At 50.4% G+C, this 27840-nt stretch overlaps 3 protein-coding genes across 7 annotated transcripts in view; 1 reads left to right on the top strand and 2 right to left on the bottom strand.

Moving 5' to 3' along the window:
• Positions 1–4735: 4735 nt before the first annotated feature.
• Positions 4736–10019, bottom strand: YIPF3 (Yip1 domain family member 3). Its single transcript, XM_014950691.1, has 9 exons — positions 9862–10019; positions 9577–9780; positions 9396–9502; positions 8711–8756; positions 8235–8327; positions 7774–7905; positions 7139–7252; positions 6546–6669; positions 4736–5233 (listed from the first exon to the last, which is right to left on the bottom strand). Exons 1-9 carry the CDS (start codon positions 9940–9942, stop codon positions 5112–5114), a joined length of 1023 nt encoding a protein of 340 aa, XP_014806177.1. The 5' UTR covers positions 9943–10019; the 3' UTR covers positions 4736–5111.
• Positions 10020–10219: 200 nt separating this feature from the next.
• Positions 10220–14753, top strand: POLR1C (polymerase (RNA) I polypeptide C). The gene is made up of 9 exons (XM_014950690.1): positions 10220–10364; positions 10470–10541; positions 10659–10766; positions 11731–11863; positions 11983–12102; positions 12307–12459; positions 12637–12786; positions 13326–13442; positions 14438–14753. The coding sequence occupies exons 1-9, from the start codon at positions 10284–10286 to the stop codon at positions 14554–14556; spliced, it is 1053 nt and encodes a 350-aa protein (XP_014806176.1). The 5' UTR covers positions 10220–10283; the 3' UTR covers positions 14557–14753.
• A 1215-nt stretch (positions 14754–15968) lies between these two features.
• The window catches only part of XPO5 (exportin 5), a 30882-nt gene continuing 19010 nt past the window's right edge, over positions 15969–27840 (bottom strand). For 4 of the 5 annotated variants that reach the window (XM_014950684.1, XM_014950685.1, XM_014950687.1 and 1 more), the window contains 12 exons: positions 24575–24675; positions 23359–23455; positions 22686–22822; positions 21972–22069; positions 21542–21588; positions 21144–21238; positions 20297–20359; positions 19715–19797; positions 18860–18967; positions 18542–18679; positions 18220–18384; positions 15969–17675 (listed from right to left, as the gene is read on the bottom strand). In XM_014950684.1, the coding sequence (XP_014806170.1) occupies positions 17535–17675; positions 18220–18384; positions 18542–18679; positions 18860–18967; positions 19715–19797; positions 20297–20359; positions 21144–21238; positions 21542–21588; positions 21972–22069; positions 22686–22822; positions 23359–23455; positions 24575–24675 (1273 nt within the window). In that variant the 3' untranslated portion in view covers positions 15969–17534. The remainder of the gene's footprint in view (positions 17676–18219; positions 18385–18541; positions 18680–18859; positions 18968–19714; positions 19798–20296; positions 20360–21143; positions 21239–21541; positions 21589–21971; positions 22070–22685; positions 22823–23358; positions 23456–24574; positions 24676–27840) is intronic. The other variant, XM_014950686.1, reaches the window with a different exon arrangement.

The following is a 27840-nucleotide window of genomic DNA, read 5'->3' as shown; positions in this document are numbered from 1 at the left end:
CAGCCCCGCCCCGCTCCGCCCGCACCTGCCGGGCCGCCCCGCCTCCTCCCCGGGCCCTCCTACCGCCCGGGGCGGGCCGCTGCCGCCCGCCACCCTCCTCCCGTGTCCCACCCCCGTGTCCCCCGCCGCCATCTTGGGTCCCCGGCGCCACTCGAAGTCCGTGAGCGGCGACGCCGGAGCCCGCCGGCTCCTGGCCTCCACCCTGAGGCGGTGGCGGGGCCAAGGCCGGCGGGGGCTGCGTCCCGCCTGCTGAGGGGGTGCGGCGGGGAAGAGAAGGTGGGAGAAGCCCCTGGGAAGGGCCCTCCCTACCGGCCTCGCTCCTGCCCCGGGAAGAGGCTGAAGCCATAGGCCACGGCGTACTCCAGTTGCTTCTTGGCCTGAGGAACAGCATCCTCCTGCTGGCTTTGGCAACAATTATGCTTAAACCCGTGACACGTCGAGCTTGGGACCTGTGGCTTAATGGTGAGTTTGGTGTGAACCACTTCTTGCAGCCCAGGGTTTGCGGAGGCGGCTGGTGAAAGGTGGAGGGGTTGGAGTGACACTGGCTCTTCAGTCCGGCAGCCATACCTTGTCCCCCTGCTAATTCCCAGGTACAGATCAGAGGAATTTTTCCTCTTTGGCCCCTGGGTTGGGTCATCCTGTACTCGGAGAGAAATAGGAAGCAAGGCCTCTGTGCTTTCAACTCCACTGAGCTGAAAAAGAAAGCCAGTGATGTGGAAATTAGGTTAAACCGCCTAAGTAGGCAGCTTTCTGCACGTAACTAATCTGGCTGCTGCATATAGCAGTGCTCAAGTGAATTCCAGTCCAGGGGGGGAACTCAGGGACAAACCCAGGGTCCTCTGCTTGATTTCAGGCCAGGGCGGGAGAGAGGGGATGGACAGTGAGGAGGAAAATAGGATGTGAAGGAGGATGTGAAGTAGTTCTCCTCCACTGAAATGGAGGCACAAGTCACCTGAGCCAAGGGCTGCACGCTTAGGTCCTAAGCAAGACAAAGGGAGCACCAGAAAAGAAGATGGACTCAGATGTCAACTGTAAGACTTTAGCTGTAGCATCTAATTTACAGTGTAGGTGTTACCATTGCCCTTTTAGTAATCCATTGCTGTACTCTAGAGCTATCTACACACCTCCCTCCCTTTTCCTGTTGCACAGGGGTTCACGGGCTCAATACTGCACCTGCGGGCTGTGCCAAGAACAGACCACTGGCCTGGCAACTCGGCTGCCCTGGGATATGAACAGCAGCTGCAAGCATGGAGATATGCAGTACTGGTACAGCTGACAGCTTTCAAAAAAGGAACAACCGATCTCTAAGGGCACGTTATATGGTCCAGGTGAGAATGAGATCCTATGTATTGCAGGGCTGTGAAGGGCAGAGGCTGGATGTCAGAGTGATGGGCAGGGGGGTGACCAGGTGAGTACCAGCTGCTGATCAGCACAGGTGGACTGGAAGACTGCACTCAATCTCACCTCACAATTACCTCCAGGCACTAATTAACCCATGCTTCATTAAACAGGCTATTATTAGAGAGGTGCTTGGAGGAGAGCTCCTGGGGCACGTCCCACTTAAATTGACAGCAGCAGCCCCAAAGTCTTGCTTAGAGAGCATCAGGCTGCTTCTAAAGCCCCAGAGCTGGCATTTTCGCTGCTTGTTGTCAGGAGGAAGAGCACATTGAAGAGAGAAGCGTCCTACCTTGCTTTATGCTCATACATGGGGAAAAGTGGCACAGGAGCTAATGGTCCAAAGCCTTGGCTCACTAAACCTAATTAAGGGCTGTGCAGAGGGGAATTTGGCTGTGGTATTTTGCGAAGAACTAGATACTGCTTCCTTGTCATGTGCAATAACCCAGCAGGTTTGGGAAGGCAATTTATTGTTTACCTACTGGGTAAAACAAAGAATGAGAGTTAACTCTCTAGACTGATACCATTAAGACCGAACACATAAATGGAGAAAAACAGTGGATGAGGAGCAGGTAGAGTGAGACTAGATGCAGGAAGGAAAGTAAATGGAGAAGAAACAGCCTACCCGTAACCCAGAACACAACTGAGGTGACAATAAGTGCAGCAATGATAGACTGTAAGAAGGGTTGGACTCCCAGGTACTGCAGAGGAGTGGAGGAGGTCATAGAGTGCTTTAATACACATTTTACGTTCTTCTTTTGAATCTGACAACCTTATACTTTTATTTCAGCTTTAATAAAATGAAACTTATACAGTTCTCAGAGAGCTATCTTTCCTCAAAAGGGGGAGATTATTTCAGATTTGCCACAAGGGAGGAGGCAGAAAATTGTTTTAGATTTGCAGCAAGAACCGTGGGAGGAAACAAAGGCAGAGATAGCCTGGCACGATAGGGTTGTACGGCTTGTCCTGATAACTAGAGGACTTGAGTAAGCACAGAGAGATGCCCTCCCACAAGGACTTTACTAAGGCTGCGTGCTCAGCATACTCCCTGCAACTGCAGCATGCAGGCATTTCCCTGCAAAAGCCTGTCCCTCTGTCAGCAAAAGGAGATGCTGAAGCTCTCAGCTGAGTGCTGAGTTTCTGGCAGTACGAAACAATTCAGCTTCCAGCTGCTGCTGCACAGAGAATTAATCAGGGCTGAGGAACTGGAGCAGAGCAAGCCCCACAGCTTCTGAGAGGGTGCTTGGTTGTCACCCTGGTCATCTGTCCCCAGCTGACATAACACACAAGCTGCACAGGGGAGGCATGAAGAGTTTGCTTACTGTTCTCTTGTGTGTTTTGAGTGAAAACACAGGACACAGCTTCATCCCTCTGATTTAGCTAACTGGTTAGGTGTGGGAGGGGAGCACAGCTCTTCTCAAATGGTGTCCATAGATCAGCGGTGATGGAGTTTGGCACAGAGTCACTTTTCTTCTTGGCTGGACTTACTCTAGTGACAATTGTCTCTTTTTCCTTTTCATCCCCCCTGCCTGTGCTTGGAGGGTTTGCACCAAGAGAAACAGACCTGTTCTAGGCTGCCAGGGCAAGAAGCGCAAATTAGAAACCAACCTCCCTTGGAGTTATAAAGAGGGAAATACCAGAGTGATGCAGCATTACAAACTAACACTTCCATTTTGTCAGGTTTAAAAGTAATAGAAATTCTAGGAGCTTAAAGTGGTTCAATTGGTGAAAAAAATGTGTGGAGACTACTAGCCTAAATAATTCCCCCAAGCAACTTCCTCTGAGTTGTGTTCTTCAGCCACAATAAGTTTCCCAAGGTGGGTGGGCAGGGCAGGAAGAGAGGGGGAGAGGAGGTGTCTATTATGTATGTATTTGTTAGCAGATGAGCTTCTTGCTCTTGGAAAGGGAACAAGTTGAGAACTTGGGGAAAAAGCTGACAGTGGAAAGTAGGTCTATGACTGAAAATGCTCAAATCATATCCAGTGACATTTTTGTTTTAATGGAAGCAGATGACAGTAGCTTGTGCTGTCTTCCTCTCTCTCACTACACCTTGGCACTAGTCTGAACACCACTACAGCTGCATCCTCTCCCACTAATATAACCAAGAGGCCAAAGGATCATAGAATGGTTTGGGTTGGAAGGGACCTTAAAGATCATTAAGTTCCAGCCCTCCTGCCATGGGCAGGGACAGCTTCTTCATGTGCATTCACAACTTCTCTGGGCAACCTGTTCCAGTGCCTCACCACCCTCATAGTGAAAAAAGAGTGCAGTTCTGACATGCTGTCTGCCTTGTTCACAGCTAACTTGCGGGCACACCAAGGAAGGGAAACATCTTCTTGTGGGTTTTTTTTTTTTTTTTTTTTTTTTCGGTTGGGGTTTTTTCTTTTCTTTTTTCCAGCATAAAAGCATAAGGCTGAACTTCTCTGAGAAGTGTCTCCTCTCCCCAAGTTATCCAGAGGTACAGGGAGATGAGCGAGAAGGTGAAAGCCAGACATTAGCAAACGGCTTTCCACTCTTGGACCAGTAGAGGTTAGAGCAGTGAGGGAAAGCTATGTCTGAACTACACACTTGTGAGTTACTGCAGTAAGCCTAGCCTGGGCTGCTCCATCAGTATGCTAGAGATACATGTGCCAACTCTATTACCATTCTACACTTCCCCATTTCTCCCTTTGTTTAATGGAAACCCTGGAGAAGAGTTTGCCACAGATTTTCTCTCAAGGCTGCAGAAGTCCTTGCAGAATAAAATAAATGCAGAAATCCTAGACTCAGCTTGAAAAGCCAGACAGGACAGAGCAGACTGTCTGGGGAAGCAGGATGCTGCCTCTGCTCAGAGCGGTGAGGTGAAAGTCCTGTGGCTGGGAGACATGACAGCAAGCTGCACGAGCTAGGGCTGAAGTGGCCTCTTAACTGAAATATCCACAGAAAACCATGCACAAACATGCTGCCCCTGCAGTCAGAACTGCTGTCCCCCAGAGCAACATGGGCAGAAGGGTGACAAGAACAAAAGGTGCTGTGAAAGCATGGGGACAGATACATTTCTGATGTACGCTGGAAATGGGATGGTGAGGTGAGACAACCAAGTGAAAACAGAGGGATCAATCTGGAACATGACAATGAAGAGAATGTGGTTAAACACGGTGCTGTTCCTGAAAATCTTGAGACGCTACAGTTCCTGTGCCTTTATGGAAAAGGTGCCCAAGGTAGACCCCGTATCAGGGAGTACTTGAAACAGGACAGCAGAAAATCGCTAAGAATCCTGTTTTGAGTCTAGGACAGGACAGATAAAGGTGTTGAGATCCAACACCACTCCCCCATTACACAAGTAGGCTCAAACATAATACATCACTCAGCACCAACATCAATTTAATTCTTCCCTCTTCAGGACAGGAACAGGGCAGACAGCCCTGGAGTTACATCAGCAAGCGGAAAGAGGGGTAAGGGACAAACTGCACTGGGAAATCCCAGCTAAACATGCAGGCAACAGAACCACTCTACTCAAGACAGCCCAGACCTGGGTGGGGGAAGAGCGCAGTTCTTCTGAATCACTAAAGTGCAGTCCACTCAGCTGCCCAAAACCACAACCCAAAGGACAGGTCTGGGAAAACAAAACCCAAGTCTTCTTCCTGCTGTTCTGTCCTGTTCCTAAGAGGCAGCAGGTTATTATGGCCCTATGCAGGCCCAAAAGTAGTGAAGGAAGCAAGTCCAAGTCTGTGAAACTACAGGGTCAATGCAATGGCTTTGGCTGTTGTGTTCAGTACAGCATTGGAAACAACTGGAATGTCTCGGGCAACTCTCTGAAACGGCGGCATGTTGGGTCCTTCCAATGTGTCCAGGATACCTGCAGGGAACAGAAAAAAAGAGGAGAGTGGCAAGAGTTAGTTAGATGCAGATGGCACGTTTCTTCTTGCTTTTCTCTCTGGCTGGGTAGTGGTTGATGGTGGCAGGGCTGAACAGGAGTTGAACACCTCCATCCAGAGACCACAAGATACAGATCAGAGCTTGTCCTTGGGGCAGAGAAACTGCCTGTTCCTAGGAGGAAAACAGATCCTTTTTGGGTGCCAGATCCAGTCCTCTGCCATTTGACCTGAATGCAGACACTGCCAGGGACACTGCTCTGCCAATGCAGGTTGATAAAATCCTCTCCCCACCTCAGATCCTGCTCTTAGACCAATTGTTTGCTTTCATCCTGAATAGACTTGCAGACTCACATGAGGAGCTGCAGCTCTGGGTGTAATGTGGAATTTTTATCACTGCAATGCAAACAGAGACCACGCTTGGCAGGAGACACACAGACCGATGTAAGTGTCCTCCAGTCCCTGTCAATTACCCTCTCAAGACTGATCATCAGTCTTGGAGTGCCTTGAAAAAAATTGCTTGGAGTATATTTTATCCTATTTCATTGGCAGAAAAGTTGCAGATCAGGGCGCAGAACCTTCACCATAAGAACAGATCCAGAAAAGTATAGTATTTACATCTAAAAGGACTTGTAATGCTATGCAATAGTCTCAAATTATGCAGATTTATCTGAAATATGATGAACAGGTCTGGCTGCCTGAACTCCTAAAGAAACTTGCAGAATTGCGTATTTAGGGATCTGGAAACTCTAGCAATGGGGTAGGGGAAGACTTTTTTTTTTAAAGGAGATTGAGACTTTGTTAGGAGAAAAAAAAGAGACACAGAAAGAGGACCTGAACATGTATAGCCTGGTGAACAGCACTGACTGGGAAAGATACAGCTTCTGCTGTGTGTTGTACAACACAAGATAAAAAAGGTGTTACACAAAGAAGGAAAAAGGCTTATGACACATTTCCTGATCAGAGAAAAGCAACTCGACTGCAACAAAATTCAGGAAGGGATTGGACATTTGCATACAAGAACAGTCAGTGCTGTTACACTTCACTTGTGGGGAAAGAGTAAGCATCCTGCCTCCCAGCTTTGGTCTTAAGTCCTAAAACTCAGTGCACAGAAACTATCCCACGCGTATCTGCTGCCCTATCTTCTGACCTCTAAAGCTAGTGCAGGTCATTTTTGGGTTGGAAACCAGCACAGATGGCCTCAGGTGAGATACAAACGGTCCATCCTTTCCCTCAGAGACAGCAAAAAGCAGCTCCTCCTCCCCCAGGATATGGCTTCATATCTCCCTTGCTTACCTTCTACCACCTTGTGGTAAGCAAAGTGCAGATAGAGGAGGAAAAGCATATGCAGAGCAGCAAGGGTCCCACACAGGATGAGCCGCTGGGTGTGCCCCACGGTGCGTGACACCAACACAGCAACCTAGGAGAGAGGTGGAGATGAGATACAAGGAAGTTGCTACCTGAGCCTCTAGCATTGCAGTCAGCAGCACACAGGAGGATGGGCCAAATAGTGAGAGCCAGTGGAAACACTGCTCACAGCCTTTCTTGCAGTTTGTGCCAACAAATTCGGAGTAATCTGACTTTTTGTCATGTAGGTGAACCTTTCCCAGCCTCACCAAGAGCGTGGGATGCTCAGGCACAATTCTCCACAGCAGCAGGGCCTGTAAGGGACCAAACCTCCTGCAACTGTTAGAATGGGTGAGGATATTCATCCAGGCATCACCTCCATACACTGGTGGCCAAATGACCCAGGAGCATCAGGCTGTCCTTCACAGCAGCCTGACTGGCTGTGAAATTAACTGCCAGGCCCAAGGAACAGATAGCAAACATCACATCCCTCCCTTTTCTTGTCCCCAGAAGAGGAAGGCCCCAGGCTGCCTGTCCCTTACCATTCGTAGTGTAGAGAGTCCACCAACACCCAACCAGAAGATATAAAAAAGGGAGTGGAAGTGGATATTATAGGTGACAAAAAGAGTGATGCAGTGTCCAAAAAGACCGTAGCCCTGACAAAACAAAAATATTCACGTTACAAGCGTCAGTGCCATACAAAATGCCATTGATCAAGAGCATGAGCAGCCTATTCCCACAATGCTTCACCATGGCAAAGCTTCACAAACCACTCATTCAATGTCAACGCCAAAGAGTCAACCAGCACAATTTTAACAGCAGCTCACACCCAAATATCTGTCTGAAGGATTCACAGGGATGTCAGAGATTGCAACAACTTGGAAAACAGAGGACAGAGCCTCCGATTCCATAGAAATTGGAATCTCCTGGTTTCTTTACCACCAGGCTCTCAGATCACAAAGGGCAAAGCAGGAGACCTGCATGGAAGAACTGCCTTTTTGTGCTACCGCTGTGCCTGGGATGGGGCAGGTCAGAGGATCCTGGAATTCCAGGTTGTACCAAGTGCAGTTACTTGGGACCACTGATTTACGAGGACTTTCCCTGTTATCTGAGAAGAGCTTGTGCTGCAAGATCGTGCAGCTAACCCACACCCTGGGGTGGCTCCATTTGTACGTACCAACAGCGAGAGCATCTGCACCATCGTGATTTGGGCATTGCACAGATATGCCAGGAAATAGATGAAAGAGGAGACGCCCAACCAGTAACCGAAGCAGGTGCCAATGGCTGTGCCCATCAGTGTGCCTTCCCTCTGTGGAGACAGCATCAGGATGAGAAGGACTCAAAGAAGTGACCTGCCAGCACCCAAATTCCACCTCAGAGTCCCAGAGCCTTTCTAGGCATTATCAAATAGCTGGCTAGCAGCATTCAGGGTGCCACATGGCCTACACCCCAACTCTCCCAGCAGCAAAGCATCAAGACTTTCTGATGAGTCCTTCCTCTCATCCCCAAATGAACAGGTTCCTCCTCAAATCCATGCGCTTTTCAGCAAGATGCTATTCAGTCACGGAAGAGGTTCCCTGTCATTATAGCAATCCAGAGCTCAGTTACACCACAACTTATTGCAAAGACTTGACGTACAATGATGGTGTCCGAGGTCTTCATTCCATGCAAAAGGATGGCCACCAGTGTGAAAACAAGCATAAGGGGTCCATATAGCTCGCCTGCAATCTTCTACAAGAAGAGACAGATCAGGGAAAGCTTGGTTAGTGCTCCTGAATACCAGGCACCCCACCCCAAGTGATGCAAGAAGTGCCTTGGATGATGTTTATCACCTTGCTGCCTGAGAAAGAACAGCAAGGCCACTGCTGACAGAAGCTAGGCAGAATAGGTTGGGTGATGAGGAGTTTGGGATGTGTGAAGTCTGGAACTGTAGCAGCACCAAAGGTAGCACAACGAAGTTTGGAACAACCACAGCGAAGGGTTCACCAACGTTTTCAGGGAGATAAACACCTAACAGACTCAGGTCCTTAATCATATGAACTACTTTACTTATACAAGATGCCTGTGGAGCATTCACTTGGCCACGGAGACTGATTCAGCACCAGGGAACTCACCTGTGGGAAATTAATCATCTTCACAGGAATCATGGACTCCAGCAGCCTGCATCACAGCAAAGCAGGGAATGACACCAGGAGCAGGGAGGACAACAGGATGGTTAACAAAATGCTTCTAAAGTAAGAAATCCCATACACCCATTACCAGTGTTTTCTGCTGTGGTCATAGGCCCTGAGGGACAGAGATTCCTTCTAAAGGGTCACAAAGGGTAACTAAAGGAGAAGAACCTTACTGGGTTAATTCTGCCAGGGGGATTCAATGAAAACGTTTAGGGATCCACTGGGGGTGAGAGCTCCTTGAGAGAGCAGCAGGAAGGAAAGGCTCCTTTCTTCATCCAGCCGCACAAAACTTTGCCTTTTTGGACACAGCTGTGTTGCAAGCCCAACAGAAGCCACGTAAGGCAGCTGAGCACTAAAAGGGCTGAAGATGCCCCAAAGCCCCTTTTTCTGCCCTGCGCAGCAACACAGAGTGACAGGTGACAGGGCTACCAGCCCACCTGGGGGACCTCCTTAAGGACAGTGGGGAAAAAGCACAGTTTGTTTCCCCGTAGCTGAGCCCTGCTGCGAGGCTGGCAGCCCACCCCGGCGTGCTCCCTTGGGTGCCGGGGGAGCAGCCAGTCCCCCCCACGCTGGCAAGAGGCCGCTGTCCCCTCCCCGGTTCCTTCCCCGGCTGGGCCCTGCCCACCTGGCTCGCACTTGGACAGGCTCCACGTCGAAGTAGGGCCGGAGGATGTCGATGTTGGCGTAGAGGCTGAAGGCCCTGGAGGCTTGCCTCTTCCCCACCTGCCACATCTGCGGGGAGAAGGGAGGTGGCAGCGGCCGGCCGGGGCCCACCGGGGCTGGGGGCGGCGGGGGCCCGCACTCACCTGGTCGGCCACCTGCCGGCCCAGCTGCCCCCGCAGCCCCTTCATGCCCAGGAACTCCCCGTCCTCCTCCTCGGCGGCCCCTGCCTCGCCCTCCTCTTCCTCCTCCTCCTCCTTCATGCGCTGGTGCATCTCCCCCATGTCCTCGAAGCTGGAGCCCGACGTGTCGTCCATGTTCTCCATGTCGATGACGGCGGAGCCGCCACCCTGCGCCGGGGCGAGACAGCTCGGTCAGCGCCCGCTCGGCCCGGCCCCACCGCACCGCCGCCACCCCCGGCCCGGCCCCACCTGCATGTTGTCCTCGAAGCCGCCCCAGTCGGCGGCGGTGCCGCTCCTGCCGCCGCCCGCCGCCGCCCCCGGCGCGGACATGGTCCCCGGCCCGGCCCGCGCCGCGCTGGCTGCTACCGCTCACCCGGATGTGACGTCGGCGGCGGAGCGGTCCCTACACTCTCGCGAGGGAGAGCCGCCGTGGCCGCCATCTTGTGTGTGGCGGAAGGCGGGGAAGGGCGCAGCAGGGGCGGGGAACGGCAAGACAGCCCGGCGGGCGGCGACGCGGACGGGATGCGCCGCTGCAGGGACGCCGGTCCCGCCGGCTGTCGGTGGGGGAACGCCGCGCTCCGCGGGGGGAGCGGCCAGGCCACGCGTGGGCGGGCAGAGGCCCGTCACGTGGCGGGGAGCGCCGCCCCCCCTTTCACCGCCCCCCGCTGGCGATGGCGGCGGCCATGGCGGCCAAGCGGCGCACCGACGAGATGCGGGACCGCGTGGTGCTGGGCGAGTTCGGCGTCCGCAACGTGAGCGGGGCGAGGCGGGACGGGGTGTGGGGTGAGGCGGTTTGAGGCCCCCCTCTCTCCCGCCTGCCAGGCCCCTCATGGCGCCGCCTCTCCACCTCCTCGCAGGTCCACACCACAGACTTCCCCGGCAACTACCCCGGCTACGAGGACGCTTGGGACCAGCGGCGCTTCGAGGAGGTGGGTGAGGGCCGCCGGCGGCTGGGGCGGTGGGTGGGAGCGGTTGTGTGTATGTGTGTGTATGGGGGTGTCCCACGCGCGGAGCCCGGCGTGACCGGCGGCGCGTGGCCCTTGCAGGAGTTCCGCGTGGACGTGATCCGCGAGGAGGAGGGCGCGCTGGAGTTCGACATGGTGGGCATCGACGCCGCCATCGCCAACGCCTTCCGCCGCATCCTGCTGGCCGAGGTAGGGCGGCGGAGGAGGTGGGGGTGGGCAGGGACTGAGGGTCGGCGGGGCCGTGCGGGGAGGGCGCGGGGGCGCCTGCCGAGGAGCGGGGAGGACTGGCGTGATGGGGGGCGGGGGGGGCCCTGCATTAGGTTGACCCTTGCGGGCAGCTTCTGGGTTTGGAAGAGGGCTACAAAGATGATCAGGGGCCTGGAGCATCTCTCTGATGAGAAAAGGCTGAGGGACTTGGGTCTTTTTAGCCTGGAGAAGAGAAGACTGAGGGGGGATCTGATCAACACATACAAATACTTAAAGGGTGGGTGTCAAGAGGAAGGGGCCAGTCTTTTTTCAGTGGTGCTCAGCCTCCAGGACTAGAGGAAGCGGGCACAAACTTGAACATAAGAAGTTTCATTGAAACATGAGGAGGAACTTCTTTACTTTGAGGGTGACAGAGCACTGGAACAGGCTGCCCAGAGAGGTGGTGGGGTCTCTGTCTCTGGAGACACTGAAAACCCGCCTGGACACGTTCCTGTGCAGCCTGCTCTAGGTGGACCTGTTTTGGCAGAGGGGTTGGACTAGATGATCTCCAGAGGTCCCTTCCAACCCTGTATCATTCTGTGATTCTGTGAATTCGTTGTGCGCCTGTGTCAGGTGCCCAGAGAGACTTAGGGCCTTAGTAGCATAGAGTTAGGGCCTTAGTAGCATGAGTGATGGTGCCTGTTGCTCTTAAAGGGTGTTGTTGGTAGTGTCTGTGGATTAGCCTGACCATCGCTTCTCATGGTAATTCCCTTTTTTACAAAAAAAAAAAAAAAAAAAGAAAGAGGGAAGGGTGTATTTTTGGTGTAAGGGTATACTGGGTAGCCAGATTTGGCAGAAATAACACTGATTATTATTTATGGGGGAGAAGAGACACTCTAGCTGGATATTCTGTTGGCATGTAGCTCAACTGTCATCTTATGCTGACTTTATCTCTTTTCTCCTTGAGGTGCCAACAATGGCTGTGGAGAAGGTCTTTGTGTACAACAACACATCCATTGTGCAGGATGAAATTCTTGCTCATCGCTTGGGCCTCATCCCGATCCGAGCTGACCCTCGACTCTTCGAGTATAGAAACCAAGGTGAGAATCTTGGATCTAATAGAAATATTGAATGTTTACTCCAGAGTAGGAAATCAGGGTTGCGTAAACGAAGCAAAAGTGTGATTGCATAGAGGCTCATGCTGTTCTCCCCTTCCCAGGAGATGAAGAAGGCACAGAAATTGATACTCTGCAGTTCCAGCTGAAAATAAAATGCAGCCGAAACCCTCAGGCAGCCAAGGAATCATCTGATCCTAATGAACTATATTTCAATCACAAAGGTGAGATCTCTCCTAAAAATAGGTGCCATTTTTTTCTTTTTTGGTCTTGGGAGACAGGATTTGGACTGTTCTCTCATCCCTGTGAGTAAAGAGAGCTGATTCTCTCATCCTGCAAAATAAATTTTTTGCCGTCTCCAGTCCTGTACAGGTCAGCAACCTGTTTTGAGACAGCAGCTGGCTGATGCTTGTGGCTTCTCTTCCCAGTGTACAGTAAACATATGACGTGGGTGCCCTTGGGGAATCAGACAGACCTCTTTCCAGAGGCTGACTTCCGACCTGTTCATGATGACATCCTCATTGCACTGTTGCGGCCTGGCCAGGAAATAGATGTGCTTATGCACTGTGTCAAGGGTATAGGTGAGTTGTGGGTCCTGGGGCAGCGGAAGGAGCAATGTGAGTGCTTGGACTACAGCACAGCTGTGCAAAGGGGAAGGGTGGAGAAATGGCTTTCTCCCTGGAACTTTAGGCCCTGGCATCCTTGCACTCTTGTTCTCTGAGGTCTGCCCTCATCCTTAACTCTAACTCTTTGCGCAGGTAAAGATCATGCCAAGTTTTCTCCTGTGGCCACGGCTAGTTATCGACTGCTTCCTGACATTACTCTCCTGCAGCCTGTTGAGGATGAGGCAGCTGAGCTGTTGCAGAAGTGCTTTTCCCCTGGAGTCATTGAAATCCAGAACATCAAGGGTACTGTTTTTTACTGCTCTAAAGTTCCTTACAAGCCGTAGCAGAGACTGATGAGAGACTAGAGCCAAACCTTGTAGAGACAAAACCACATTGTGGTGTTTTGCTGATCAGCAACTGTTCATGCTATTCTGAGCCTGATTTTACGGATGAGTAGCTGTCACAAGCGGATGGGTTGGGTGATGAACTGAACTGGGATCTCCCTGAAATGCTAAGGCGTTGGGTGTCTACCTGCAGAGCCCTGCAGCTGCTGACTGCAGCTTCCAGTACTGCTCAGTTGTCGGTAAGACTGGGTAGTGAGCTTGCTCTTTCCAGCAGTTGGGTGTGGAGAAGACTTCTTGTGTCCTGTCCAGGGATACACACAAGCTTTGTGTTTGGGTTGGAACTGTTCAAGAAGACCAGGTCTGTCAGGCTGGAGTTTCATGTTGGGGATGTGCTAATTCTTTATATTGGTAGCTTTGCTGCCTTTGCTGATGTGGGAGTGCACATTTGAGGGGTAAGCACCACAAGGCACTCATCTGCTTTTATCTTTTTCTCTTTAGGAAAAAAGGTGGCAAGAGTAGCTAATGCACGGTTGGACACGTTCAGCAGAGAAGTTTTCCGTCATGAGGGTCTGAAAAACCTTGTGCGCCTGGCAAGAGTGCGGAACCATTACATCTGTAAGTGCCCCATTTCCCACAGGTCGTAGAGCCCTGCTGTGGTTTGTGCAGACAAGCTGGGCCCCTGCCTCCCACTCTCCCCCCGCATTATCAGCATTCATACGTTCATGTTCCAGTGGGTAACTGGAACGGAAGTCATCGTGCCTCTGTACTCGGCACTGGTAAGGCCTCACCTCGAGTACTGTGTTCAGTTTTGGGCCCCTCACTACAGGAAAGACATTGAAGTGCTGGAGCGTGTCCAGAGGAGAGCCACCAAGCTGGTGAGGGGCCTGGAGAACAAGGCATATAAGGAGAGGCTGAGGGAACTGGGCATGTTTAGTTTGGAGAAGAGGAGGCTGAGGGGAGACCTCATTGCCCTCTACAACTACCTGAAAGGAGGTTGTAGAGAGGCAGGTGTTGGCCTCTTCTCCCAAAGGACGAACGACAAGACCAGAGGAAATGGTCTGAAGTTGCGGCAAGGGAGATTTAGATTAGATATTAGAAAGAACTACTTTACTGAGAGAGTGGTCAGGCACTGGAACAGCCTGCCCAGGGAGGTGGTGGAGTCACCATCCCTGGAGATATTTAAGAAACGTATAGACATGGCTCTTCAGGGCATGCTCTAGTGCCCAAGGTTATTGGTTTATGGTGAGGTGTTGAGTGTGGGGTTTAGTTGGTGGGTGCGGGGTTTCTGGTGGGTGTTTGGTGTGGTGTGTTTTGTATTTGTTTGGTTGGTTTTTTTTGTTTTTTTTTTTTTTGTGGTTGGACTCGATGATCTCAGAGGTCCCTTCCAACCACTAAGATTCTGTGATTCTGTGATTCTGTAACTACTGAGGTGTTGCTTTGGGATTGAATGTGTTTGTGCTTCCTCTGGCAAATGTAACCTCCTCTCCTCTGGCTGTGAAGATCTGGCTTGTCAGGGGTGCGGTGTAGGGGAAGATGAGGGACAGAAATGCTGAAGCCAGGTGTAGGCCAAGGCTGCCTAGTGGCTGGGCTGACTCATGTCTTCTGTGCAGTTTCAGTGGAGTCGACGGGTATCTTGCCTCCAGATGTGCTGGTGAGCGAAGCCATCAAGATCCTGATGGGAAAGTGTCAGCGCTTCCTGAATGAGCTGGACTCTGTGCCTATGGAGTGATCAGGCTGTAGCTGGGAAGCGTCTCCCTGCACTGCTGTTCTGGGCCTCCTGTGTCTGCCTGCAGGGGTGGTTCCTCTTCCATTGGCAAGAGGTTTGAGATGGACTTGTTGAGTCCTAGGCCCATCTCTTTGAATTTGTTTTCTGTTGGTAACGAGCCTCAGTGAGGAGATGCACTAAAATAAAGGCTTTTCTTTACAGCTGTCTCCTTCTGTGCTGCTCACAATTGTGAGACTGTAATACACAGAGAAGACTGTGCAGCAGGTCTAAAGGTGAATAATAGCATTTTACATTGCATGCAGTATGTGAAGAGGAGTGACATGGCAGTGTGCTAAAGCACTTCGCAGCAGGTCAGTAAGAGTGAACAAGTCGGTGTCGGTGCAAGGTTGTTTTGCGAGTGTCTCAAACCAGCTCTGGGGTAGTTAATGTGGTATGTAAAAGGATGTACTGTTAGAGGGCTGGGACACCTCTCCTATTAAGAAGGGGTTAGAAGTGTGCAAGGTCAGGTTGGACTCAACTATGAGCAACCTGATCTAGTGAAAGATGAACCTGCCCACAGCAGGGGGTTGGCCTAGAGAGTCTTTGACAGGTCCTTCCAGCCCAAACCATTCTATGATTCTCTATCATAGAATTCTCTATATCTCAGAGTACTGGCATTCTCTGTGCAAAGATGGGGTTAAAAAACATGGTTCTGTAAGGACTGACTGCCCTTTCTTAAATAGCTCAAGGTAAGGTGTTTCTTCCCAGGTGTGAGAGTTGACTACTCTGTTCTCCCTTTCAGTGCCCTGTACTTTGGGCAGAACTGGACGGTGGAGGGCAAGTGCCAGTCAAAGGCCTGTCTCCACACAGGGAAGCTGGGAGCACTCCCAAGTTAGTTGCAGTGGTGAGCAGTACTGCAGTCAGCACCGGGTAGGTCCTGGCATGTGATAGTCTCTTTACAAGCTGATGAAGGAACTGGAACTGCAGAGAATGGCTGGGAGTACTGGTGTGTCCCAGCAGGAGGCTACTTTAGTAGCATGTGCAGGTTTCTGTGTTACTCCTTTGCACATTTCCCATATTGCTTATGGGACTTACCCAGGAACAGCCCTGCCAAATGTTTCTTTCACTTTGGCAACATGTACCCTTCAACCTGTAAACTGGGACCTAGCAGCTGTTGTGGAATTAACATAAACCAGCTCTGAGTGACATATTATTACTTTTTAAATGGAATTTTCCCCTTGCCTTCTAATTTAATAACATAGTCTGGCATGGTTCATCTCCTCCCTGATAATGTATTGTGACTACCAGTAAAGATGTCCCTTTTTGGTAGCTGGAATAAGGAATGCTGAATGCTTAGGAAGGCAGTGCGGGCAGAGCAGAGGGCTCAGATCTTACTGAAACAGATACAAGAATAAAAATGAAACCATGACACCACATGTATGAAACTGGAATAGCTTTACTGACATTCAGAGGTGTAACACAACCAGTTCAGAGACAGCTTTGGATTTAAACATTCCTACAAAAAAGGTTCTAAAAACCATTTAAAAAAAAACCCCTTGTGTCTAGCATGAAGTCACAGAATGTTAAAAATATCACAAGACAATAAATACACCCAGCCTTTGCTAGAGCCAGGAACCATGTTAGGTCAGAGGTTAAAAAAGTTTGAGGCCAGGAGGAAAGTGGAGGCTGCTGGTGGAACAGCAAGGGCAGGAGGGCAAGTGGATTCCCACAGCCTGCTTGTCCTTTCTGTGCTCTCACCCCTCCCAACCCCAGCTTTTCTGTCCAGTCTGTCCCAGCAGAGACACCACCTTCTCCACCCACCACAGTTTATTACCTGTTTTATCCCCTGGATGGCAAAACTGCGAGCTAGCTCTGGACAGACCCTCCCAACTCCTCTGCTAACACTAGGTTAGATTGAGCGAACCATTTGCCATCTAAGAAGAACCAGCTTTGCAGACTGGAGTGGTTTGACAGAGTCCCACCTCATCTGAAACCCAGTTTCTGACCTGGCTCTGCACCCCCTGCAAACTGCATAATAAACCCCACCCCTCCTGCCCCACCAGGCAATTCTCCCAGAAGTACCAGGCTGGGTAAAAACACAGGCTACTGTCACCTCCACAGCAAGAGAGTGAGGAGATCCCTTTTGGTTTGCAGATGCTTCGGATATTGGTCCAGATTTTGTGTACCCTGCACTGGCCATGTTCTAGTCTACAGGGCATGATAAAAAGAAATAATAATTAAAAAAACCTAAATCTTTCCTGCTCCCCCTGAGAGATGTCCAAGAAAGGCTGGCACAAAGTAAAAGCCTTCTATTTGGCTCTGGGTAGAACAAGCTGTATGATCCTCTCTATATACATTATGCATGTATATATAGGTATGACAGTGTCTGCCTCCTAGAGAGCAGCTGCACCTTAAGAAGGCTGATCTCGAGGGAGATCCTAGAGCACTGCTGGGTGTCCTGGCACACAGCCCCCAGCTCTGCATCCTGCAGGGAAACGGATTCATCAGAATACCAGTCTGCTAGGGACGGGTGCCGACAGGCACGGCGGGAGTGTCCGATGTGTTCCCTACACAGCCTGGCTACTAGCCCCCAGAGGAAGATGAGGCTAGCTCCTTTTCACATGGCGCACTACTCTGCCTTTTGCATTAATCCTAAACCCCAAGGGATGAAGCAGTGGAGCAAGAGTGACCCAAGGCTACAAGATGACCAGGCTTTACCTAACGGAGTCTGTGGGCTCAGCTCCCACCTTGCAGAGAAGCAGAGGCCTAAAGATGCTCATCCAGTGGAGGGGAGGGGAAGGAATTAGGAAAAGCTTAATAGACTGATTCAAATGCCACTGCAGGCCCCATCCCAGTGTAGGGAGGAGAATGGGACAGGACCCGTAAAGGGGCTTTATTCAGACGAACGCTTGTGGAGGTGGTGACAAGGAGAATCTAATGTGCTTACTATGAGGAGAGACGAAATTTAAGGTCGGGGAGGAGAAGGTTGCAGCATCCCAAGCTCAGGGCTCAAAGAGTGCGTTGAGGCCTTCCCCATCCTCGTTTTCTAGCACGTCTGTCTCCAGTGATGGCTTCACCATTTTGAAGAGAGATGGGAGGTTCCGGATATGAACCTCCTTGCGGAACTGCTCCCCAAGGGGCTTCTGCAGAGGACAGACAGGCAGACATCAGTCATTACTGCCTTCACAGCCCCACTCAGCTCAGAGGCAGATCCCAGATTCTGAGCAATACCTAGGCCCACCCCCGACACTTGCATTTTGGGGAATCTTGGGCCTGGGCCCTCCCAAGTGCACTGAGGTAACCACCAGTGCACCAATTCCCCAGCTCCTAACTCAGTGGCACCAGGCTCCAATGCTACCCTTCTCACAAAAGCCCAGCACCCACCTAGTAGCTTCGCTCAAACATTTTAGCACCCTGTTTCCCCGGGCACCTCTGTGCAAGGTACCCCCTGTCTCTCCTTAAGAAGTCATTGGGCTGCTCAGGAGGGGCTGCTCAGTCTGTGGTGCCACCCCTGCTGTACCTCCAGGGTGAAGAGAGACAGAACAAACACTGAGAATATGCCACAACGGCTTCCTGGCTGGGAATGGGGGTGGGCTGGGGAGAGGCAGGCAGGCTGGCTGCCCCGTCACTTCTACAGGGTACCAGCTGAAACACAACAGGTTCATTTTCCTCCAGGATATCACCTACCCCAATGCAACCTGTGATGAGGCGCTTGAAATGATCCTTCCGGCGCTTGTCTGCCACCTTCTGCAGTGTTGGGTTAAGAAGCTTTGAATCAAACTGCTCCAAAGAGTCCCTCTGGATATCTGGGACCTGCTCCATCACTGCCTTCAGCTCAGCATAGCGAGGGCGCTGCAGGGAGAAGTACAGTTACCACAGCTCTGCTAGAGGAACCCTGCCCTCCTTGGGGGGCAGTTAGCTCCTCTATCCCTAACCAAGCAGGTATGGGATTAGTTTTCCACCACTCCCCAGCCAACCTGGCATCTGGACAAAGAGCAGAATTTCTCACCAAGGCCTCGTAGATCTGGAAAGCCAGGTGGACAAGAGCTGCCATGCAGCCATCGTGCTGCCCGTGTATCTGTAAGCCCTTCAGCACACTTGTGAAAAACCAGGACACGGCATCGGGCAGGAGGTTTCCTGGAAGCACCTGGGGAAGAGGCACTGTCAGCACGGAAGCAGGATACTGATACATGACTGCCTTTGTGCAGCAGCTTGGTCTTCCCGTGGGAGAAGGTGCCCAGGGATGAAGCAACCACATTTCTCACTACATTCAGAGCTTCCTCTCCCAATCCTGCCAGAACTAATCCCTTCTTCCTCCCAGAGGTACCTGTTTGAGCAGCGGCCAGCAAAGCTGTGTTGTGGTTCTTTGGCAGGACAAGGTATCCTTCCAGGAGAGGGATGTGTAGGCAGTGATCAGCAGCGCGGTGCAAACATCCTGAAAAAAGGGGTATAGAGGGAAAAATCAGAGGAACTATTTCCCACCTACAGGGTTCATACCTGAAGGGAGCCAAGAAGAAACCCAGGGAGTCTGCAGGAGCTCCTTGGAGCCATCTGCTGAGAATCCTGTGTGCTGCTGATCCAGCTGAAGGTGCTCAAAAGCACCCAGTGTGCACCATCATAGCCATGAAGCTTCATCAAGCAAACCTGCTCCCTTCATCACCCATGGACTCCCATCAGCTGCTACTCTCAAGTCAGTGCAAAAGTTTATGCAAAAGCTTCTGAGGGGTCCACAGGAGAGGAGGAGTATAGAGGTATCAGGATGAAGGTACTCTGCACAGTGGATTGTATTAACACTTTGGCTCCTGTGCCAGCTCTGGCAGATTTTACAGGAAAAAAAAAAAAAAAAAGAGCTGCTGGATGAAGTTCTTCCTTGTGAAGACTGGCGCCTAGGTGGAGGCAGAGCCAGGGAGCACCTTGGGGGCCGAATGCCCAGGGCCTCACCCACAGAAGGGCTGAAACTCTGTGGCTGCATTTTATGCTGGATCTCAGCCCCCATGTGCTTTGTGGCTTCTGCAACCATTAACAAGGCCCTTAAAAACCACATATGTTCCCAAGAGAAGATTGTCACACTGGGGAATGCTCCAGCAGCCTATGTCTCTGTAGCAACATCTGGCTGCACCCAAAACAAATGTGACAAGGAGTACAGAGAAAGTATGGTGGAAGTCAGAGCATGGGCTCTTACCTCCTGCTTCATCAGACACTTGCCGAGCTCGGTGAGCTCTGCGCTGGCAGGGGGAGTCACCTCCGTGGCCATTGCCTCATCATCTGCAGAGCAGAGAAAAGGCAGCACTGTGAACATGGCCTTCTGAGGACTGAGGGAGACAGCGGGGGGCACAGCGAGAACTATGCTGGGAGCCAGGAGACAGCACCCAGAGTCGTTACACCGGCACAGCGTGACAGAACATCTCTCTCCAAGCAGAAAGCATCCCCCCGTTGTGGGGGAGGAAGGGCACCCAGCTAGCTACCTCCAGCTCTCAGGAAGACCACGCACATCCCCCCCTGCTCCTCAGCCTTCTTCTTGGTACCTTAAGAATTAGCTGCTCCAACACGCTACCTGTGGCCATTACAGCCTTTGTTCCTAGGCTAGACTGGGGTTTTCTGTGACCCCCAGGCACATTGGCCAGGACAGAGCTGAAAGCTTTGTACCACACCTATACCCCTCACACAGAACTTCCAGCAACAGGCCAGCCCCTCCCTCTTAAGAAATGGGAAAAGTACTTGCACACACCAAGGGGAGGAAATGCAAAGATGGGCATTTACTCACCGTCTCCATCTACAGCAGCAGTAGTGTTATGCTCAACACCTTTCTTAGAAACACAGCAAACAGCTGCAAAAAGAGTTGCAGGTCAGAGGTGCAGAAAAGGGAAGATGTTACTTCAGAACGTGCAGAGATTATCCTATAGACTCTGATGGGGTCACAGCAGCTTCAAGCTCCCCTAGCTCTAACACAGTATGAAGAATCTGAAAGCTGAAACACCCCACCCACAGCACCCTCCCACAGTGGAACCTGCTGCACGCTGGCTGCTTCTAACTACTGACAACCAGGAACGTGCAAAACCTTTCGAAGCCTAGAACCTAGAATAGCAGTATCTTAAGGCAACAAGGCAGACCAAGAAAGGAGATACAAGGTTGAAGACCTGTAATCTCAATGCAGAGTCAATTTTCCCAGCCTCTCTGCTCAAAGCCATGCTGGCAAAAGCATGATGTTGAAGAAAGGGAAAACAAAAAAATGAAATTGCTTTGCTTTCCTTCTGTTTGGCTAGAAACATGGCAATTGCCAGCAACAAAACTGCTCTACACTCAGGTTGTCCACAAAGCAGTGTCCAGTGTTGGGCTCCAGGGCACACAAAGGGAGAACCCAGACTCCAAAGGAGGACTGGACTCCTACAGAGACAGTGCCAAAACCATGGAGCCCTAAATGAAAGAAATAAAACTCTTCTGAAGGTTTTTAATTGATCTCTTACTAGGTTTTAGGTAAGATTTTGGCAGGGTTAACTGTCTCACACCTAGCTTCTAAGGAGTATTACTGCTGGCCATTACACTGCACACTGGAAGCTCCTGTTGGGCAAATTTCCCAAATATACCAGGGGACCTAGCTTGATTTCACTTACTGATGAGATCCATGACTTCTCGGGTCAGCAACCTGACCAGCTGTTCCTCAAGCATCTCCTGAGACTCCGGGTTGTCATCTGCAGCATCATCCTCACTGAGGAGAACAGGTTTTAGTGTGCACCACAGAATCATAGAACGGTTTGGACTGGAAGGGACCTTAAAGATCATCTTGTTCCAACCCCCCTGCCATGGGCAGGGACACAATGAAGGGAGCCAATATGTTAAAGTATCCCCTCTGCCCAAGCACAGGGAATAAGTCACCATCAGGGTAAACAGTATTTTCTAGCCTTCTGCTGGCAGGGCTATCCCTGGGCCAAAGGGCCACATAAAAGGCCAAAGCTCCATCCCATTCCCCATTTCCCCCTTTCAGTACTGATAGCAAGGGGTGACAGCTTACCAGAGCATGCTTCGCTGGTTGATCACCTGCCACTTCTGAGACAACCTCTGTTCAAGACAAAAGGGAAGACTCAGTACCTCCCTAAAGAGCCATGCTGGACACAATGAAAAGAGGCCCAAGTGATAGGTGCTGACAGAAGCACAGGAGCTTTAAACACAGCTCTTATGCCAAGCCCCATTTTGAATGGGACAAGAACTGCTATCAGCTGTGCTGAAGATGCTGTGACTGTGCTGGGTGTAGGAATCCGAGTCAGCTGTCAGAAAAATGAGGGAACACAGGCAAAAAAAAAAAACAACCCACAAAAATTCTCAGGGCTCTCAGGAGCCAATATCCACAGGTTTGAATTCACAGCAAGGGGTGCTGTGCAACAGCCAGAGTTCAATGCACATCAAAAGCCCAAGAACAGGCATCAAACAAGCTGTTTTCTTACCACGTGCAGATAGGTAAAGAGTGGTCCCAGCATGGGGCAGACAAGGGTTTCGTAGTATTCTGAAGGGCAGGAGAGTACCAAAGGCTTCACAAACACACCTGCAAAGACCAGTTAAGGAAGAGCCCCAGCACATACAGCCAGCTGCTAAGGAGACTGCAGCACCCAAACCAGCCTGGGAGGCCAAGCAGCAGACACTTTGCACTTTGAAGCCCATCTCCTCACAGGCCTGAATTAACACGGGGCATCTCTATACAGCAAGAGCATGAGGTATTTGGAAGCCTCTTCCTCTGACAGTTCAGCTGAGAGAGCTGAGGGTGCTTGGTGCCCATTTCCTTGCTGTGAGTCTGAATGTCCAGCCCTGGAAAGCGGGCTGGGAACCCCAGATAGTCACCCGCACATGCCCAAAGTCTAGTCAGGCACCCTAATGCTGAGATCCTACACTATTCATGCCCTCTTGCCCCCAAAAAGGCACTACCCACCTCTCATGGTGCCTCCAGGATCACACAGATCTTTCTCACCACACACACTGCTGTTTCTGCTCATGCCCTCCTAGGCTCACACCTCATCCACACCAGGTGTATCCCTGTTCATTTTCCTTCTCAATTACCCTTCTTTGGCTTGGCCATACTGAAAACGATGCTAGGAAGCCACCAGGTTTTCTATTTTCATGCTCAAAGCCTCCCTAGCTGGCCTGAGACAGTAAGGGAAGGATACGGAGCATGGGGCGCAGTCTGTAATCAGGAATGTTGTTGAGGTTGATGAAAGCTGAGCTGAGGAGCTGGGTGGCGAGACCCTCAACGGTGTAGAAATCCTGTTGCATGGAGGGGCCTGCATTTCCCAGGATGTGGAAACTTCAACAAAAAAAGTTAGTTGCAACTCTGCTAAGGAACGGGTACCATGCCTCTGGCCTGCAAAGGCTAAAAGTACTATCATCTTAACATTAGATAGTTGCCATGTTCTTAAACAAATACTATGGAGGAATTTTAGCTCTTTTTTTCCTGGGATGCCTACAGAGGGACAATTAATTAGGCATTTAAGCAGTAAAATGCACTTTCAAGTGCTGATGTGTCCTAACACATAAAGTGGCAGAGACACAAACCAGGTCAGGATATCAGATAAGTGCTCCAATTCAACTACCAACTGCTAAGTAGTAGTTGAAAGAAGAGCTAAAAGCAAATCTACATTTTGAGATACTTTTTCCAGCGACTGTGTTCCATGTATACGCGGTAGGTTACAACAACCGAGTGTAATTCACCACTGCAACTTGTATGTTACAGGATACAGCTCACATGAAAAGTCTAACTTTAGAAGAAGTCAGCACCCAGCAATAGCCCACTGCTCCAGCTGTGCAATGCTGGATTGTGTGTGGGACATCTGCTGCTCTTACCAGTTGTCGTAGAGGGTACAAAAGAAGCCCTGCATCCTTTCTAAGACTGTTTTGTAAACAGGAGAGTCATACAGCTCCAGCAGAGGCTGAGGGAGACCTGTGGGAAAGAATAAGCTTCAGCTGTATTAACGAGAGAGCAGAGCGTGCCTTCAGAATGTGCTGGGCAGGACCCAGCCAGCCTGACGGCAGTGAGGGAAGCACTAGGCAAGATCAACATGCAGCCAAATGGGAAGAGGTGCAGCAACCCTGGGGCAGAACCTCCCTCAGAGGTCAGCCAAGGTCAGGTTGGTTGTACCCAGAGCAGAGGTGTTCCCACTAAGGCTGTGTTATAGTCCCTTCATTTCTCCAAAGCGAAACTTACCGGAGCTATCGGAACCCAGTCAGAAGCAAAGCTGACACTTGCCCAGCTCCTCTAATAGCCTCTAAAGCCATCAGGTTTGTATTAATCTCTGATGGGACACAAACTACTGCTGAACTACAGTACCAAAGTTCAGAGCAGAGATCAAAGCCCTGCTGCTTTACGTGCAGCAGTTCACATAGAGTTTATAGGTCATGGAAAACAGGTGAAGGAAGGATCTCCTAATTTTACAGATAGGAAACACAGATAAGACAAAGCAACTTCCCCGAACTATTTCACTGCCTGTCAGGACCTGAAATTAAACCCCTATTTTCAGAGTCGTGGTCTACAATTTATCCACAAAGCCACCCACTTCTGCTTGGCTGGAAAGGCTTCTTTGTTCACAAGCTCAAGCTTGTTTTAAGACGGTTCCAAAAACCTCTTTCTAATACACCATCTGGAAACAAAAGACAGGGCCATACTGCAGGACTTGGCTTTTGCCCTCCAGGATACGTCTCTGCACAAGCACTCAGGGATCCTGCTGAGCACTAATTCTGCCTTTACTAATTCTGCTCAAAGGCAATTACAGCACCCCCAGTCTCTCCAGCCTGAAATGCCATGTTGCAGAGACCACCACCCAACCAGGATAAGCAGTTTCTCAGGATACCCTTTATTTCATGCAGAAGAAACCAGTTTGTCAGAGACCAATAACTAATTTAACTTCTTAATTTCAGCAGGTTCAAATCATAGCTGAGCTGCAAATACCATGAAGAAGCCGGCTCTCCAGCCCCTATTCACTTCCCCTGCTACTGATGGACCACTGCCTCAAATACCTCTGAGAATCCGCCCACGTATTCCTCCCGAAGAGAAGTCGCTTACCTAGGATGGCATTCTTCTCCACCTCCAGCATGTCTAAGGCCTTTGCAAATGTTTCCCCCATCCTAGCCACCATCTCTGGCATGTAGAGATTGTTGTGAGTCCTGAAACAGAAGAGCACTTGGTTTATACTCATGTTGGTAAACTCCTTTTGCCCTTGACAATGGGATCCTCTCCTTCAGCTTGTGAACAGCTCCTCTGAGGCAGATGATGAGGAAGGTGAGACCAAGCACGTGTGCATGGGATCCCCCTTCCCCACCTGCAAAAATATTGGGGAAGCTGACCCGACAGAGACATGGAGTGATTCCACCTCATGTCCTGAATCTCCTGGCTGCCCCTTCCACTTATTTCAGTTCACCCCACCCCTTGCAAGCACTGGCAGTAAAAGCTCCCAGCAATTCTCCAGTCGATGCTGGGAACAGCTTATTAGCTTGGCCAAAGGGATCAGAGAACATACTTTAAAAACTGACAAGACATGGATTCTGCGATCTCAAAAGATCTTCTGCACCTGAGGGCCCTGCAGAGGGAGGGGCTGTTTCAGCTCCAAAATACACACACTGCCCCCCAGGGATGGGTCACAGTCCCCAGAATGGCAGGTGGCATTGGAGGGACTCTAGGGAGAACATCAGTCCATCAGATGTTACTCGTGGCAGACACACGTGCCCCCTGGACAAGACATCCAGCTGGGAACAATTCCGCATCATCAGGAGGCGGCCACGGTCAGCTCTCAGCAAGGGACACCAATTCAGCCACGGGTGGCTGTTTCTTGCCATCCAGGCCAAAATGGGTCCCCTCTTAGCCAGGGTACTGACACTCAGCGCTGGACTCGGCAGGGGGTGTCTCTCTCACCTACCTCTCTCCTTTGAGACCTCAGACCTCCACTCTGGGTGTCGCCAGCTGCACACAGCACAAATCCTGCAGCCTCCTCCAAAACTGCAATGCCATTGTACCTGCTGCTAGAGGTGATCAAGGGCAACTCAGTATCTCCCCCTAGAGCAGCGTTTCCCAAAGCAGGGGTACATGGGAATGGCTGGGGGAAGGGAGCGTGGACAGACCTCAGGATGTTCTCCAGAGTCTCAGCTTTCACTCGTGTCTTAATTTCTTTTTTGTTTTGGTTTTTTTTTTTTTTTTTTTTTTGTGGGTTTTTTGTACAATTTCCTCCAATCTTGGCATTAAAGGCGATTCCTACTGTGCAGTGTGAGTTGTTTGCCGTGGCTGCCACTTCTCCAGCACAACGGGTTCCATGCCTGCAGTCAGACAAACATTTTTTCCAAGTAAGCACAGACTGTTGGGATTAAAGGCTTTGACTTTGCTCATCCTTGAGTGCTAAAAGCACATCCCCTCCCTCCTCGCTGACGGTTTGAACCTTCAAAAAACAGCTTCCTAGCCTTAGTCCAGGGAGCTTTTAAGCCCACGCTTATCTTCAGCTAATGCACCGCAGTCAGCGTGTTTGCCAAGTTGAGTGTGCGAGTTGGGGCGGGGGCTGGAATATTCTTGGGTCACAACTCTGAAAGCATGTGATTGCAATGAGTTTATTTCGCATCAGAGAGGATTTTTGTTTTCTTTTTTTTTTTTTTTTGGTTTTTTTTTTTTTTTTTTTTTGGAAGGTCTATGTTCACAATCCTGGCAACCCCGACGCAGTGATGTCTGCCTGAGTTTGCAGAGAGCCTGAGTTAGCTCCGAAATGGCAACCATCCCATTTCTCTCTGCAAGTGTTAAATACTTCCCAGCTCACTGCACGTGAGGAAGGCAAGTATGTAAATTTCATAAGAAAGAGCAACACAAATGTCTTCTTAATGACCCATACTCTCATTCTGGGCTGGATCTAACACCATGCAACAGGCCTCAAAAAGGGCACAAGCTAGTTTTATTTTCCCAAGAGGGGCCAGGGAACAGCCCAGCCTCCACAAAGGTTTGGATAATGCTGTTCCACGGACTCAAAAAACAGCATTTCTGCTTGAGGCTACCCTGAAACCTAGCTACTAAAATAACCTCCTTTTGTATGTCTCCTGCCTGCTCCCTGCCAATGCTGGCTTTGCCTCATGCTGGGCAGAAGGGCAGTGGGGCGAACCCAAGGACTGTGGAATTGCAGGGGGGAACCTTGAAAACCCGCTGCTCTAACCCCAGCAGGATGGGCAGGCAGTCATATCCTGATGCTGTGGTCATGGTCCTTGGTGGTTTCAGAGTCCTTGAAGCATTTTCTCGAGTTTGACAGTTGGGAGGGCAGATGTTCACTCACAGGCTGATTTCCCTTTAGCAAGGTCCCAGTGGTAATGGAGAGAAAATGGCTAATCAGCTACTCCCCGTAAAGAGTTAAAAAAGCATCCAACAGCCCTCCTACATGATGAAGATGTAGCCCCTAAATATGTTCCAGCTGAGACTCTCAGCAGTAAACAGCACTTCGGGGCATCTCACACACAGGAAAATACGAAAAAACAAAATTCAAGAGACATTTATGCTTTAGAAAAGACAAGCAAAGGATATGGCAGGACTTGGGGGAGTATATTTTAGCGATGGTCTCAGCTCTGCTGGAAAGAGTGTCTGATGCCTACAGAGACAGGCTTGAAGGCCAGAAGATGAGTTCTTTAGGACAGTCCATGCTTGAAGAATCTATATCCAAAGCTGGAGCCGTCTACAATGAAAACGCCTACAGCATCCACATCTATCCAGTTCTTTCACCAGCATTAACCAGCATCTCATCAAGAGGAGTTCCAAAAAAGCCTTTGTCCATGCAAACCATTTGCTGAGCCTGACCAGTCCAATTGTAACAGAACACGAGCAAATCCCAGCACAATAAAAGTGCTGCGCCCATCAGTTCGTGCAGCTACTGACTACAGAAATGTGCCTTTATCTAAAGATGGCTAGAGATCATGACTTGGGTTTAAATTCAGGGAAGAACAATTTAAGCCAGAAGCTAGAAAGCACCTAGATGAAATGATGTACCGCAGAGGACAGGAGAATCGTCACTCAAAAAGCTGCAAGCAGTGATTAACAAAGCAACCTCAAAATAATTCTGTAAATACAGCTACCAAGACAGAGACAGATGTGGATAGGCAAAAAAAGATGCCACTCAAAACTACCTTATTTTTTCTTGTTACTTGGACTCCCTCTCACTACTCTTGGCTCTTTGGTCTCATCCATGACCTAGCTTCAAGCTACTTAACCTTGGCAAAAAGTAAACGAAAAAAGCAAGGAAATGGCTTAGCTACTTTCACTGTCTGCAAGCACAGCGGAAGAACGCCACACAACATCCAGAGAGCAGCAGACCC

This window comes from Calidris pugnax, unplaced genomic scaffold (genome assembly GCF_001431845.1).
Source record: "Calidris pugnax isolate Ruff unplaced genomic scaffold, ASM143184v1 scaffold24, whole genome shotgun sequence".
In the NCBI taxonomy this organism is placed as follows: Eukaryota; Metazoa; Chordata; class Aves; order Charadriiformes; family Scolopacidae; genus Calidris; species Calidris pugnax.
The sequence above is the reverse complement of the archived record's forward strand: the minus strand, read 5'-3'. Positions and strand labels throughout refer to the sequence as shown.